General features: G+C 46.4%; 1 protein-coding gene across 5 annotated transcripts in view; it reads right to left on the bottom strand.

Annotated features, from left to right (window-relative positions):
* The window catches only part of LOC144798733 (uncharacterized), a 784,842-nt gene extending 771,568 nt beyond the window's left edge, over positions 1-13,274 (bottom strand). For all 5 annotated transcript variants that reach the window (XM_078669743.1, XM_078669744.1, XM_078669747.1 and 2 more), the window contains exon 1: positions 13,140-13,274. In XM_078669743.1, coding sequence (XP_078525869.1) covers positions 13,140-13,154 — 15 coding nt within the window. In that variant the 5' untranslated portion in view covers positions 13,155-13,274. The remainder of the gene's footprint in view (positions 1-13,139) is intronic.
* Positions 13,275-16,114: the final 2,840 nt, after the last annotated feature.

Here is a 16,114-nt window from a genome sequence, read left to right as displayed (position 1 = left end):
CTTTCCAAGATGTTGCTGTGGACGCTGCCAGGCCTTGGCGGCCTGCCACGATTTCCTCCCTCAGCTCCCCTTGTCCTCCGCACCAGTCCCAGGTATCCAGCACCAATCGCCGCGAGGGGGGAATCCTGCTCACTCCTTCAGCTATCTACAAAGGTGGCTCTGCCGTTGCCTCCTCCTACCTCATATTGCGGTCGCTTCGCAGCCGCTGCCAGCCACATGGGGGCAAAACGATTCAAAAAGGGGGGTGGTGATGGACAGAGTATCTGAATTAAGCAGAACACTCCTACCCAGTCAAAAGATCAGGGCTTGATCCATCACCGTTTTTTAGCTCACTGCACCATCCCAGTTCAGAACCTGGCTACATGCAAATTAGCCTGTCCCTGGCCCAGTGCATCATGGGAACAGGGCAGACCAAACTACCAAGCCAATTCTTTACTGGAAAGGAAACAAGCTTCCGGGGACCGGTTTCTGGCATTGCAGCCGTCTTCGGCCCGGCTTGCTTGAATCCTGATGGTGCAGTGAGCAAGGGACTGACATCTGAGCATACTCTTCCACGCTTGTGGTGGCCAAAACGATTCAAAAAGGGGGGTGGCGATGGACAGAGTATCTGAATTAAGCAGAACACTCCTACCCAGTCAAAAGATCAGGGCTTGATCCATCACCGTTTTTTAGCTCACTGCACCATCCCAGTTCAGAACCTGGCTACATGCAAATTAGCCTGTCCCTGGCCCAGTGCATCATGGGAACAGGGCAGACCAAACTACCAAGCCAATTCTTTACTGGAAAGGAAACAAGCTTCCGTGGACCGGTTTCTGGCATTGCAGCCGTCTTCGGCCCGGCTTGCTTGAATCCTGATGGTGCAGTGAGCAAGGGACTCACATCTGAGCATACCCTTCCACGCTTGTGGTGGCCAAAACGATTCAAAAAGGGGGGTGGTGATGGACAGAGTATCTGAATTAAGCAGAACACTCCTACCCAGTCAAAAGATCAGGGCTTGATCCATCACCGTTTTTTAGCTCACTGCACCATCCCAGTTCAGAACCTGGCTACATGCAAATTAGCCTGTCCCTGGCCCAGTGCATCATGGGAACAGGGCAGACCAAACTACAAAGCCAATTCTTTACTGGAAAGGAAACAAGCTTCCGGGGACCGGTTTCTGGCATTGCAGCCGTCTTCGGCCCGGCTTGCTTGAATCCTGATGGTGCAGTGAGCAAGGGACTCACATCTGAGCATACCCTTCCACGCTTGTGGTGGCCAAAACGATTCAAAAAGGGGGGTGGTGATGGACAGAGTATCTGAATTAAGCAGAACACTCCTACCCAGTCAAAAGATCAGGGCTTGATCCATCACCGTTTTTTAGCTCACTGCACCATCCCAGTTCAGAACCTGGCTACATGCAAATTAGCCTGTCCCTGGCCCAGTGCATCATGGGAACAGGGCAGACCAAACTACCAAGCCAATTCTTTACTGGAAAGGAAACAAGCTTCCGGGGACCGGTTTCTGGCATTGCAGCCGTCTTCGGCCCGGCTTGCTTAAATCCTGATGGTGCAGTGAGCAAGGGACTCACATCTGAGCATACCCTTCCACGCTTGTGGTGGCCAAAACGATTCAAAAAGGGGGGTGGTGATGGACAGAGTATCTGAATTAAGCAGAACACTCCTACCCAGTCAAAAGATCAGGGCTTGATCCATCACCGTTTTTTTGCTCACTGCACCCTCAGGATTCAAGCAAGCCGGGCCGAAGATGGCTGCAATGCCAGAAACCGGTCCCCGGAAGCTTGTTTCCTTTCCGGTAAAGAATTGGCTTGGTAGTTTGGTCTGCCCTGTTCCCATGATGCACTGGGCCAGGGACAGACTAATTTGCATGTAGCCAGGTTCTGAACTGGGATGGTGCAGTGAGCTAAAAAACGGTGATGGATCAGGCCCTGATCTTTTGACAGGGTATGAGTGTTCTGCTTATTCAGATGCTCTGTCCATCACCACCCCCTTTTCTGAATCGTTTTGGCCACTATGGGAGTGGAGGGGTATGCTCAGACATGAGTCCCTTGCTCACTGCACCATCAGGATTCAAGCAAGCCGGGCCGAAGACGGCTGCAATGCCAGAAACCGGTCCCCGGAAGCTTGTTTCCTTTCCGGTAAAGAATTGGCTTGGTAGTTTGGTCTGCCCTGTTCCCATGATGCACTGGGCCAGGGACAGACTAATTTGCATGTAGCCAGGTTCTGAACTGGGATGGTGCAGTGAGCTAAAAAACGGTGATGGATCAGGCCCTGATCTTTTGACTGGGTATGAGTGTTCTGCTTAATTCAGATGCTCTGTCCATCACCACCCCCTTTTCTGAATCGTTTTAGCCACATGGGGGCAATCATGCAGATTCTTGGTGACAGGTCTTACTTCCCTCGGATCCGCGTTTCTGCACAATCCTCGCATCCCACGGGTGGCGCTTGTCTCAATTTATGCCCCCGCTTTTCCTAAGTGTTTTCGCCGGTACGATGGGTGGATTGACCGGATGAATGTACGGATATTCAGGCTAGATCCAGGATCGGGAGCCGGATGACCCTCTAATGAGCCGCCATCTTCCTCGGCCCCTAAATTAGCACAACTCAATGAAATAGTAGGTAGTAATGGAGTAAGGCTGAAATGGGCAGGTATCAGTGGAACTACACTGCTAGAAACAGTAGTTAAGGAAAACCTTGAGGCCTTCATTACTTGCACAGAATGGGATGTGAATCTCAACAGGCTATTGGCGGCTTTTCATAATATTACATCAGCTATCGCTGACAAATTAAGAGCCCTGTATAAGGAACTAAGCAAAACTAATAAGATCAGTGGATGGTTTGACAACTATTGTACTAGGGTAAACCAGAATCTAAGAAACAATTTACAGGCAAATCAAAGAAATAGAGAGAAGGTCAAAGACAGATCAATAAACTAGCTATAGCCACAAGGAAAAAATACCTTCAAGAAGACGCATGGGCTAGCTTGAAACAAGCGGCTGAAAATGGTGATTCCACTGTGTTTTGGAAAATCGTTAACTTTCCATTTCTCAAGGATAAGTTTCTAACCTTTGTAATATTATGTCCATTAGTTTGGTAGATGTGTCTAATAAAGCTATTGGACGATAGCGCCACCTCTATCTCCCTTTTTGAATATTGATACTGGAATGTTGTCACTCCATGTAGGTTGGAAATGCCCTTATGCTGCTGCATTGCAACCTTGGGTTAAAATTGGCACGCATAGTGCTGATCAGGGTTTAAAGGCATCAATTGGGACCCCATCATGGGGCTATCTCATTTGCAGTTTTGTTTAAAGCTATGGTGACTTCTTCAATGAATACTGGCTTTAACCCCTTCGACGCTCATGACGAGCTGGGCTCGTCACGGCGTAGCCTCCTCGCACGCTCATGACGAGCCCAGCTCGTCACGTAAAGTGCGATTTTGAAAATCCCAGCGTACGGGCGGAATTCCGCCCGCACGCATGCGGTTAAGGGTGTAAAGATTGGTGGGTGCAAGTCATCAAGCGGTAAGCTACCTAAAGTTGCCCTGGGAGACTGGATTATCTAGTTTGGTGGGAATTTGAACCCAAATAATGTAGATATTCTCTTACCGCTTGATCGTCCAATAGCTTTATTAGACACATATACCAAATTAATGGACATAATATTACAAAGGTTAGAAACGTAGACTTTCGAAATGCAAGTGTTGACTGACTCACAATGCGGGTTTAGAAAAGACATTGGCACTGTGGAGCAGTGCATCAACTTAAACCTGATGATTGGTAAATACATCATAGCAGGTCAAGGGCATATTCATGTCTGCTTTGCCGAGTTGAGTTGTGCATTTGACTTAGTTAATTATGTAAAACTGTGGCAGACTCTGGCAGAAATGGGAACCTCAGTCGATATAGTCTGTCACATTTCACAGATGTATGCATCCCTTACAGCCCGTGTACACTAGGGAAAAAATGGGGAATGCACACCAAGAATTCGAGTGACAAGAGGTACCAGGAAGGGCTGTGTTTTCACCCCGTTTTTTTTTTCATTGTACATAAATGGGGCAAAGGGTAAAAGCCAACACACCCAGAGTTGCCACACGTTCTACTCCTATCCTATTTTACTCAGATGGTGTAGTGTTGCTGTCTAGGATGGCAAATGATTTACAACATTTGATTGACAACTTTGTGGCCTATATGGAGGATAAAGATTTAAAACTTAACCTCAAAAAAACCTATACCATGGTCTGTGGAAGAGGGAGAAAGAGAGGATTATCACAATGCTCTGCAGGGCAGAAATTAGAACAAGTAAACACCTTTAGCTACCTGGGCATATTATTTTCCCAAGGAGGATATTGGGGCCACACCTTAAAATGACAAACCTCAAATTCATAACAGCTTCTGAAGCGTTTTTTTTTTATTTGGTCAACAATTAGGCACAAAACCTATCTGAGTAATTTTGGCCCAGCTTGGGGTATGCCTAACAGTACTACATTGCAGATTCTGGAGAATTCTTTTCTATGTAGGCTTTTGGCAGTTCCATGTTTCGACCATCACTTATTTTGTATTTATTTTTAAACATCTGTTTATTACATTTTGACAAAGTGACTACAGTTTATAGCCATGTACTTTCTGACAGGATTGGAAGCATTTTTAGTTGGTACAATTGCAGATGTATAGGTCCAGGAAAGGAAAAGGCGTTGACAATAGCATACATTGTTCATACCTTTCTGCAATTTGTGCACCCTCCAGATTCAACAACATTTCGTACAAGGGTAAGGGGTTGCATCAGTCTTGCATTATCCGTGAGTTACATTCCACTAGCTAATCATGTATATAAAACATTCACTTTATGAAACTTATTAACAACAAGAGCATTGATAGGTAAGAGACAAGCTATGTGTACCTTAGTCAGGTCAATCTGGTTGCAGACAGGCACTATATACATTCTATATTTATCAATGTTATTGCAAAGGCCATCTAAAGGTCATCTAGTTTGGTTAGTGGTTTCCATCCCTCGGTGGGGCTTGGCTATGTATCATTTTTATTTATTGCAGAGAGGGGGTTTGGGGTGTCGTAGGGGAGCTATTGCCTCCAACTAGATCCTTTGCTTTCCATTTGAGCACTACTTCCCACCACAAGTCCACTGTGGGGCGACGTCTTACTCCTCTGCTATCCTCCTCCATTAATGCTCTTTCTTCCACCCAGGCCATAACATATTTTTTCCCATTGCAGGATGCCAGGGCCAGCGGAGGATTTCCATCTGAGAGCTATTCTCCTAGCCAACACCAGGACTAAATCTATGAATCGGTTTCCTATTTTTTTTACGTTTAGACCTTTGGAATAAGCTTCCATTGTGCAGGGGATGGTAAGTTCTAGAACTGTGTGTAGTGACCCAAGGATATGCTGCCCCTTATTGTATTAAGTATGTGTGGAAAGAGATAGGTCATATGAAGGATGTTACATTGAGTATATTTGAAGCAAGCGTTTCTGGAGATTGTTTTAGTAGTCTTAGCGTTTGTTTCCATTCTGCTTCGGAGATGATGCGCTCTATGGTTAGTTCCCATTTCCGTCGTAATATAGGTAGTTGATTCTCAACCATTCCTCTCAGGACCCAATAGAGCTTTTAAATAAGGTGTCTTGCCGTTCCCAATGTGATCATGACATGTAGAAGCCTGTGTGTTTTTGGTTCGTGTATTCCCGATCCCCATAAATATTGGAGAGTTTTCTGCATCCCATGGTAGGTCAAGAATTGCCCACTGGGCAGATCGGACTGGGCAATCAGGTCCTCCAAAGAGATCAGTACTCCCTCCAGATACAGGTCCCCAACTCTTGATAGGCCCTTGTTTTCTCACTCCCTTAGTTGGTTCGCAGTAAAGGAGGAGGTTTTGGCACCCCCTCTCGGCAGTCTCACTAGCAGGAGGTCAGGTGAGTACATTGTGATTCCTGGTGTTCGCACAAGGCTCCTTCATCAGCATTTCAGGACCACTGTGCCCAGGGCGCCCTGAGGCCGGACCCACTTCCTAGGGAGCATCATCAGAGCCAGCAGTTTCTCTTTTAGGTCAGTGCTGGGCGGGTAGTCAAGTGACTCCAGCCCAATCCCCTCAAGCCCGTGAGCCAACCACTGGACAATGGCTAAGGACACTGTTTCGGCCCCTGTCCCAGATCAAGTCTCTCAGTAGCATGTCCAATTCTTTAACCCCTTGCATGCGGGGCTGATTTCCCGCTGTGCTGGGGGGGGGGCGCGCACAGTGCCCGGATGCTCATGACAAGCTTACCTCGTCATGAGCCATGGTGCTCGTGCTCGTCATGAGCCATGGTGCTCATGTGCTCATGACGAGCTGAGCTCGTCATGACCACACCCGTTCCTGTAGAACGCTGACACAGCAGGGGAATTAGCCCAGCGTGCGAGTGTTCCAATGGTCATGACGAACTGAGCTCATCATGAGCACACGAGCACCGTGGCTCATGACGAGCTGAGCTCGTCATGATGGTCGAAGGTGTTAAACCAGGACTTTGGGATGACCACCGTTAGGTTTACGAAGAAATAAAGGAGGTGTGGTAGCATGACCATTTTAGAGAGCGCTATTCTCGACATGGTGGAAAGTTTGAGGGACCACCAGAATGCCGCTGTTGATTTGAGTGAGCAAAGAACTGGGTTTAGGTGGGGTGCAAGCTGGTTGCTGTATGCCGCATAAAATTTGTCTGGAATGCCGTCTGGGCCTTGGGTCTCTTTTTTGCCAATTCCTTAAACACTGCTCTGATTCTGTGTATATTTATGGCATCCCCCCAGGTCTTCTCGGGCCGCAATGTCAATGGTCTGTAGTAGGGGTCCTGTCCAGGTAGTCCTGGAACTGATTCTCCGGTATAGCCGGTGGGCGCTCATATAGAGACTTATAATAATGTAGGAAGCATGCATTTATTATTTTAGGGGAATAGGTTGTTGCGCCATCTTTGGTCTGCAGTTTAGTGATGGGGGACCCCCTAGTCTCCGGTTGAATGAGCCAGGCCATTAGCCTACCTGATTTCCCACCCTCAATGTGTTGTTTCTTCCGATATTCCTTACAATCTAGAAGCCGCAGTCTGTCCAGCGACTTATTGTAGGTGCTCTTTGCTCAGTTTAGTTGCATGTGGGTGTCTGCCGTAGGCCCCAACTTGAGCTCAAGCACATGGATCTCAGTGTCTTGTTTCTGGAGTTCATTCATGATCTCCCGTCTAGCCCCCACAATTGCCCCCATAGAGTATCCCCTGATGACCACATTAAAAGAATCCCACTCCTCCAGCGAGGAGCTGACCATTTCCGGATTGTTGGAAAAATAATCAGTTATAGTGGTTTGCAAAGATTGTCTAAAGCATGTGTCTTCCAGCATAGTGGCATTGAGGCGGCAAGTCGGAATAGCTGTTGTTTCGGGTGTTAGGGAGACCTTCAGGAGCAAAGGACTATGGTCGGACAGTGTGCGTCCTAGATATTCTGAGATAGATATTTTTGTGCTAATATGGGAGGAGCAGAGGAACATATCCAGCCTAGTGGGCAGATGGTACAGGGAGAAATAAAACGAGTAGTAACTCGTTCATGGCGTAGACTCCATATGTCTACAAAATCCCAGTGTTTTATTCATGTTCTAAGCGCTTTCGCATTGGGATTTAACCAGTGCACCATTCAATGGTGGTGTGGATCGGTCCATGGTGATATCTACTACACAGTTATAGTCCCCTCCAACACCACATCTTGTGTAGCCAACTCTGCAAGCGGGTTGGAGAGTGTACGAAGAAACTGCTGTTGCTCTTCGTTAGGGGCCTAGATGCTGCCCACTGTTATCTCCTTGTCAAATAACCTCCCCTTAATCAACGTGCATCTGCCTTCAGTCTCGATTAGGGTCTGTACCGCCTCAAAGGGGGTTCTGGGTAGTACCAACACCAGGGCCCCCCTGGAAAAGACAGAGTATGATGTGGCATATATAATTGGCCTCTCCATCTACGCCTGAGTCAATGTCCTTCCACGCGGGTCAGGTGGGTCTCTTGTAGCATGACTACTTGTGCCCCTCTGCGACTGATGTAACTGAGTATATTGTGGTGTTTTGCTGGTGAGCCCATGCCCCAACATTCCAGGTAAGGAATGTTATCCCTCTAGGGCCTACGCTTATATCTGCCATGTGAGCCTAGTATTGTGAACTGTCTGCCATAAACGTTTGCGATTATGTCTTGTTACCCAAGCGCTCATATAAGCACCCAACACCCCCACCTGAGGGCAGCAGCGCAACCGCTAACCGCCCAACCTTACAAACCAAACAGCACATGGAGTCAGAACGCCGCCTCTGAATTGCTAGGTGAAGCCTTCTGGTTGAGGTGAGTGCAGAATTCGGGTGTGGTAGAAGCGCCTCGTCCCACCTCCATCACGTGCTTGTGGCCTCAGGCGGCAGTACTTAGTCTCTAGTTCGTATCACTAACTTGCAGCATCCCCACTACCGATTCAGATGATGGTCCTGCCTCTCCTGCATGTATTTTCGGGGGTATAGGATATATGTCAGTTCAAGGGGTGTCCCAGAGATCCGCCTCAGCTAGGTGATGTCATCTGCTAATCGGGGAGTGAGTTTCTGCAGGGGGGGGCAGTTTTGAGGGAGTCAACAGATCCAGCCGATGCATCAGCGGATACAACCGATGTCGCTGATCTTTTATCTTGGTGCAGGGGCGAAATGATTTGTGCAACGGCCTGCAGTGCAACCTGTCTGTATTCGATCGGCTTTTGAGCTTGCGTTGCCTTAAGGCTTCGCTTTTGTCTAGTATGCATGGCTGTAGCCCTGTCTCTGTACGTAGCGATCTCTTAGGCATAGGCGCACCTTTCTTATACGCCTCCAGCTACGTCCAGACCTCTTCTAGGGATTCGTCGAAGTGAAGTGCGAAGTGCCATCGAGCATAATTTTCAGCTTGGCCGGGAACATTAGGGAGTATTGTATTCCTTCATTCCTTAGGGCTTTTTTGGCCTCAAGAAAGGATGCCCGTTGGGCCTGCAACCCTAGCCGTAAAATCTGGATAAATGGACACTATGCTGTTTTTTATGACGTACGGGCCATGACTGCGTGAGTGCCTGAGGAGCGTGTAACGGTCTCTAAAAGGAAGAAGCTTTTCAATTACCAGTTGGGGGGAGCCCCCCCGGGGCAGGAGGTCGACCCGGCACTGTATGTGCCCTATCCAGTGCGAAGAACTGAGACAAGAGTTCTGGGGCCACCACGGAGAGTAGCCATGTTTCCAGGAATTCCACCATATTAGATCCTTCCACCCACCCTGAAATCCCTATGAGCATGATATTATTTCTATGATTGGGGCCTTCTGCGTCCTCCGCCTGCAGTTCAAGGATTGCCACTCAGGTGGAGAGATCATATATCTTGGCAGTGTGTGTTCTTTGCTCCAGCTGGATCTCAGTTAGTGTGGATTCAGTTTCCCTGACTCTGTCCGCCAACTTTCGATGCTCTGCTTGTAAGAGTGCCAGACACACCAAGACCGCCCCAATGTCTTGCTGTAGGCTGTTCTTGGTATTGGCGAGGGCCGCCAGTACCCCATCCAGGTGTGAGTGGAGGGAATCATCCTCGCCAGCATTCTCATTATCTTCTCTCTCCTGCGCTACAGTTGAAGGTTCCCTGGTGGCAGGTTGGGTCCCCCCAACTTCTGCATTGGCTTAGGCATCCTGTCTTCTGGTAGGTCCTTTTGTGATGGCTGTCACGTCTGGGGCATGGCGAGAGGGCCTCCCCCAGGTCTAAGTGAGGCACCAATGTCTCTCAGCTTCACAGCTGGGTTACTTCTGGGTGGGCTTTTCCCCTCTCCCCATACAATGCGCTCAGACACGCCACCTGCAGTGTTGATCTAGGCTTGACTGAGTGTGGGGGGAGGGCGCCGCTGCTCCTCGTTCCGGGCTACTCCGTGGGGTCAGGCGAGGGCTATTGTAGCACCCCCAGGTTGCCCAGTCCAGGGCACCATCTTCAACTCTCCCCAGAACTCCGTCGGTTACTTAGCCACGATCTCAGCGGCCACCCCCGCTAAAGTCGTCACCATTTTTTGCCTGTTCCCAGGCCTATCTCGAAGGGGCGACGTTTTCCTAGGTCGAGTGAAAACTTCTGGTCTGGCCTCACCCCACTACCAGCTCCAAGAAAATCCAGGCATTCCCCGCGCAGACTGTTGCACCTCTGGCCCTCTCTGGTGAGGAAGACCTCTTCTGCTGCCCCCAGACAATTCATACACTGAGACACGGTGCACCCATGCCCAACAGCAATTACGGTGGCATCGCCACTAATTCCAACTCCCTCTCAGATGTGGGCTGCCACTTCCAGGTGGCCAATCCTGGGCCTGTCGGCTTTCCAGCGCCGTCCAGCCGCCATTCGGCTGTCGCACAGATCTGTCTTCAAGCTCAGGGTCGTTGTGGCCCCCGCTGCTGTTATCTCGCAGGGTATCTCTCACTGGCTCAATCACCACACCATTGCATGGTGGTGCCTGGGGGCCTCAGACCATTCCTTGCAGCTCACGGGCTCTCCCTGAGCCCTACCACCTGGATCCACTCTCCAAGACATGCGGTTCCACTCTGCAGCCGCAGACACAGACCAGCGGGAGGCGCAAAGCAGCAAGCAGGTCTCCCCCTCCAATCTTCAATTCGAACCCCAATGGCCTTCAATCAGTCATCCCAGCTTTAGGCAGAGTCCAGAGAAATACACCCAGCGCAGGAGGCAGGGCACTGTCTCCAGGCCTCTCTCTTTGCAGTCTCCTCCACTCCCGCAGGCCTCTTTCTCGATCGAGTGCTCCCACTGCGTTAGCGCCTTTTGCTCGATCCAGTATCTTTGTGCTCCCGGTCTCACCTGCTGCAGATCTGAATCAGGGTACCTTCTCTTCCATTCCGCTATTGCGATGAGTGTGCAGCTCCTCCCTGGGGGATCGCGGAGCTCACTACACAGCTGAGAATTTTCAGGGCTGCTGCTGGCCGGGATGGTGCTTCCAGCCCTCACGTTGAGCGTGTTCGCGGGCTGGACCGTGCTCTCTTCGCTTCCTGGTTTCGCTCTTCGGAGCTGCTCCGAGGCAGTCACGGCCCACCTGTGGGCCCCCCACGCTGTAGTGTGGTGTGGGGGTCTGTTTCAGTGCATCTGTGTGGATGGATGCCGCAATATTGTCAGGATTTCCTGTGGACCGGGATGGAGCTCTGAGATCACACGTCCACCATGTTTGATGTCTTGGCCACACCCCCCTTGGACCACCTTATATATTACCCATAAAGAATTGGCTGTACTTCACATAGAAGATTCTATCCATATTAGCACAATGGCCAAATGAGATAGCATCTAAAGTAGGATGGACACTAAGTTTACTAAGCTCATAATTAGGGATTGACTTGAACTCGAACATTATAACAAAATCCCATGGTTGCGGTATGCAAACAACTTATTTGAGGAAATTTACGATAATATGAGCATCACGGCCCCCATCAGCGTGCTGCAATATAACAAAAAAAGAATTAAGAACCATATTTATGGGAAAAAAGGAGGCTGATAGACAATTGAGCGAAAGAGTGAAGCCGGCCGTGGATAGATGCTGCCTATGATCTTTGCAACAGGGAATACAAGGGTACCTGATTAATGTGACAAATGCTTGGGACAGATTTTATTTAACCAGACTACGTTTAATTATGCTTCATTACTTAGTCACATTCCCAAAATCAGAGGCATGGTTACAAAAGTTACCTAAGTATCCATGTGATGGGAAAGCTAGTCAATCCACTATACATTTCATGCTGTTTTGTAAATTTTACATTTACATTATGTGTATTGTTTCCCTTATTCTTATCGAAGAGACTTATCCATTACCAACAGGCTTTTACATTTTTATGTAATTTGAATGATGATTAAACTTGCTGTGCAATCTTGACATACATTAAGTGCACAATCAGGAGGCAGAAGTTAATTGCTTATTTAGAACTACTACGCCATGAGGAAGACTAAAATAAGATTTGGATTATTACCATTTGTGTTTGTACATAAGACACCTCTGCACAACAGTTTATACTTTATTTGTATCTCCTTTGATTTTTCTTTTGTGACTACTTGCGCTTTAGACAGAGTACCCTTTGATCCCAAGTGTTATAGATCATGCCTCTAATGTACTTTCTGATGCAATTTACTAAGTGTTTTAATTTAGTTATTTATGACGATGGTCCCATATGAGAGAGCTGCTAATACTGTATTTTTCGGCTTGGTGTTGTATTGCTTTTATTGTTTTATGGATTCTTTGTTTAATCCGAATAAAGATTGAGTTGGTTTGGATTAAATAGTCATTTGAATATACAAGAATCATAGCCATGTTAAATATATATTTTCATACACGATATCAAAGTAAAATAATAAAACATACTATTTTAACAGTTTCAACATCTTATCAGTAAAAATTATCTAACCATCCCGGAAGTATCATAATAGCAGAATGACATCCGCACTCCAAAACTGAGCAAAGCATCCATATGATTCGTAATTAATGATTGAAACGTGGTAACAACAGGACATCGCCATTTCAGTTGGCGATACCTTGCACTACCCACTCCATCTTTGCTCCTCCCACGATCTTATTACATTGTAGCGATACTTTAAGGCAGCCCGATATGATAAGCGCCAGGCCCTCTTTGGTTTGGTGTAATTCAAAATCGAGCCTCTCGTATGTTAGTTTTTTGTTCTGTACTACAAAAGCATATTTCTTTCTCTGCTGCATTCTAGATTATGATTAACTTCCATGGACATATGTGCACTGTACATTTATTTCAATTGGGAGGAGCTTCGGGGGACTAGTACGGTGTCATGGGCTTGCCCTCGTGCAGTAAATGAAAATGGGTCCCGTAGCCAGTTGAGTGTCAAAAAGACGGCATTATTGGAGTCTAGAGGACCTTTCTCACCCCCGGGCACGGGCTGTACTATTGATAATGATATTGGGTGAATTTAGAAAACAATGACCCCTATCGAAGACAAGTAAAGGGCATTGGTTGAAGAAGGTGAGTGAGGATTTGTGAGATGGAAACTCACCTCACAGGGCCAGCTACGTCCATTAAATGAGAAGTGTAAGATGTCACTCTACAAAATTCCTTCGACTATTGGAGCTATTGACTGACTCCCACACCAGCTTTGACTTACCCCTCCTTCCTCCATTCTCGCTCGGTTAATTTGGCCCTATGAGATCCATTTGTGAAGTTAAAATCACGTTATCTTGAACACCGGGTTTTTTAAGGCGTTTCGAACAACAATTCTGTCGGCGCTCCAACTGTGCAAGAATTCCGTCACGTACCGACATCACAACGTAGAGCAGTGACGCATCACCATTCTAGAATAGTCCGTCATCAGTCAGAAGGGGACGGGCTAGGGTATCAGCAGTTCTGAATCCATCCAGTATGTAAACCTGCCTGAATTCTGGCTCTGCACGGATACGGCAGCTATGATCAGCAACGTAGTATATAAACACGGTGACTGAAAGCTGGTACTCCAACAAATGCAGTCGGACACCGGACTAGCAATATTTAACATTCACCACCTTAACATGTGTATAGACTGTAGTGTAGATCTTTGTATGGACACACCTCATGTGAAACTGAGATGTTGCTTCTTGTAACTGTGCTTCAGAGCATTGGGGGGGGGGGGGAGGGGTATAATGTGTTTACACACAAAGTTGGACTTGGACGGAAAGTAGGCCTGGTTACCAAAATAAAAGTGGCCCCCATGAGAAAATTTATAAAAAACAATTAAGCTAAAAAAGCAGCCAGCCTATGTTTGCAAATGGGGCAGTTTTGAACTTGTAAAGACACGCTGTATAAGAGCCTTATTATGACTAAGGTGGTCCATTGGACTGCCGTAGTCTTGGCAGTGGTCCATGGACCACCAGACTGGAGGTCCACCTGCCATATTCTGACTATCGCAGTTGGACCGCCACAGAACCACTGCTACTGCTAAGGATCCGTGATCCTTGGCGGTCTTGCAGGGGTGTGAGGCTGGTAATATGCTGGCAGGGCCACTGCGGCACCACCAACCATATCACTAGTTTCCTCACTGCTAGAGGTTTCATGGTGGCAAGGGCCATGAAAAGTGTGGCACTGAGGAAACTAAGGGGGCCCTACAGCGGGTGGTACTGATGGAGTGAGATTCAGAAATGTTTTTCATTTCAACTCTTGAAGTCACATTTCCATAATTAATTAATAATATTAATGATCTGTGCTGTGTGTGTATTAATTCAACCTAGTTTTAAAAAGTTGCATTTTCAACAGAACACGCGGGAAACTAACATGTGTGCTCATAAATGTACATTATGTTGCATTCTCATGTATGTAGAAAATAATAAATTAATCTTGTCTATTGTCATGTCATAACTAATAGCAGCTGTTTTAAATAATGGCATGTGCTTATTTTGCTTTCTTGTCTATGTAGTGTCACTCTATTCTTACAGGTGCATAAAGAATCCTGCTGGATTAAATGAAGACTGGTAGATATAAATGCTGCTTTATTTGTTTGCTTCTGCTAGGTAATTTAGATTAATGGGTTAATCATTAGCAATGGTGGGTGGCAACAGAACAAACTATATTTCTTGCATTAATTATTCTTTTGTGTTTGTTTATATAATAGTTTTACAAATGAAGCTTAGAGAAGGCTGCAGAAAAATAGTCACTTCTAAAATTTTGACGCAAGCAAAGGTGGCGCAGAAAAATGACGCTTTCTGAAAAGAGGCCTGTTGATGAAACTACCATAAGAGAAAATAATTCTGAAAAGGATGAAAAGCCTATGAGCTTTTATTTTGAAAGGTTTTGGAAAGAACTGCTAAAAGTGACTCTGTGGAGAAATTTGCTAACGTGCCACGGGAGTTCTAAACGGACAGGCTCAAGGCTGAAAGGAAGAGACGTGACAGATTTTTGCATTGCTTGAACTTCTTTCGATACAAAATGTAGCAGCCTGAGGAAGTGCTGCCAAGACTTCGTGTATAAACAATGGACTGGTGAATAACTCGGATATGAGGAAGGAGATGTCACAATTTACTGTGGCATGAGGTGGCTCAGCCAATGGAGAGCTAGAATTCATCTGCTGGAATGTGAAAAATAGTTAGCTCAGCATAGTTTTAGGGTATAAGAATCAGCTCAGAGAGCAGACATTTGGCCTGCGCTCGAGATTCCTGAGGGACGTGTTATGCTGATGGACTACATACGTAAGGACAGGAGTTTTTATTAAATACATCATTTCTAGGTGATGAGGGTAGAGACAGAGAGATAGTTAGGATTTGGAAATGCTTAATTTTACTTATTTCTGCTAATGAATAATAATTCTTGATTCATGCTCTTTTTATTAATTCTGAATAAACCTCTCTTTATGACATTTTCTAATGCTTGCTTAATAAAATTCCAAAACCTGAGTTTTTCTAGATGTGTTTAAATAAACTTTCAAAATGACAAGCTGGTCTTGATTATTGTGGATAGTTTAAAACAACATATTTAGATCTTATCGCCTCATGATTCAGTCGCTCTATTGTTGATATGGGCCTAGTGTTGTAGTGTAAGTTTGGTGGTAGTAGATAGAGTCATTTATGCAAAATTTTGGTGAGAGCGCTGGATCAAATTTCCTAGCAGCAATCGGATGGTTTATATGTTGTTTTTGACATACATGTTACATGTTTGACACATATATGTTGGTATATTCATAGGATTAATGTATAACATATGTTGAGTTAGTCAGTTTGTTTAATGTAAGGGATTTTTTCCAGCAGTGTGAAAATTCCCAGGTTAGCCATGGCTAGAGATGTGTAACGCTGTGATCAGGACGCTGATATGTAAGCAGGTTACACAAGCACATTTGTTCTGCTTCAGAAGGTGATATCGCCGTGTATCATCGTGTTGTCGCCGTGCAACACATGTTAGGGATAGGTGTGAATGTATGCATAGTGAGGATTGTCTAAGAAATTTGAGCAGCATGAGTATAGGGACAATGAGCCCGCTCTAAAATTCACTGTGAAAAGAGTAATAGTATATATTCAAACTTGAGTGAAGGGTAAGTGTTTATTTTTCATTCCAAAGGTGAGAGTCCTGAGGAAGAAAAATTCCTCTTCCAAAATTAGGTGAGAGTCCTAAGGAAGAAAA

The sequence above is a fragment of the Lissotriton helveticus genome, chromosome 12 (genome assembly GCF_964261635.1).
Source record: "Lissotriton helveticus chromosome 12, aLisHel1.1, whole genome shotgun sequence".
NCBI classification, from domain to species: domain Eukaryota; kingdom Metazoa; phylum Chordata; class Amphibia; order Caudata; family Salamandridae; genus Lissotriton; species Lissotriton helveticus.
This window is presented reverse-complemented; position numbering and strand designations above follow the sequence as displayed.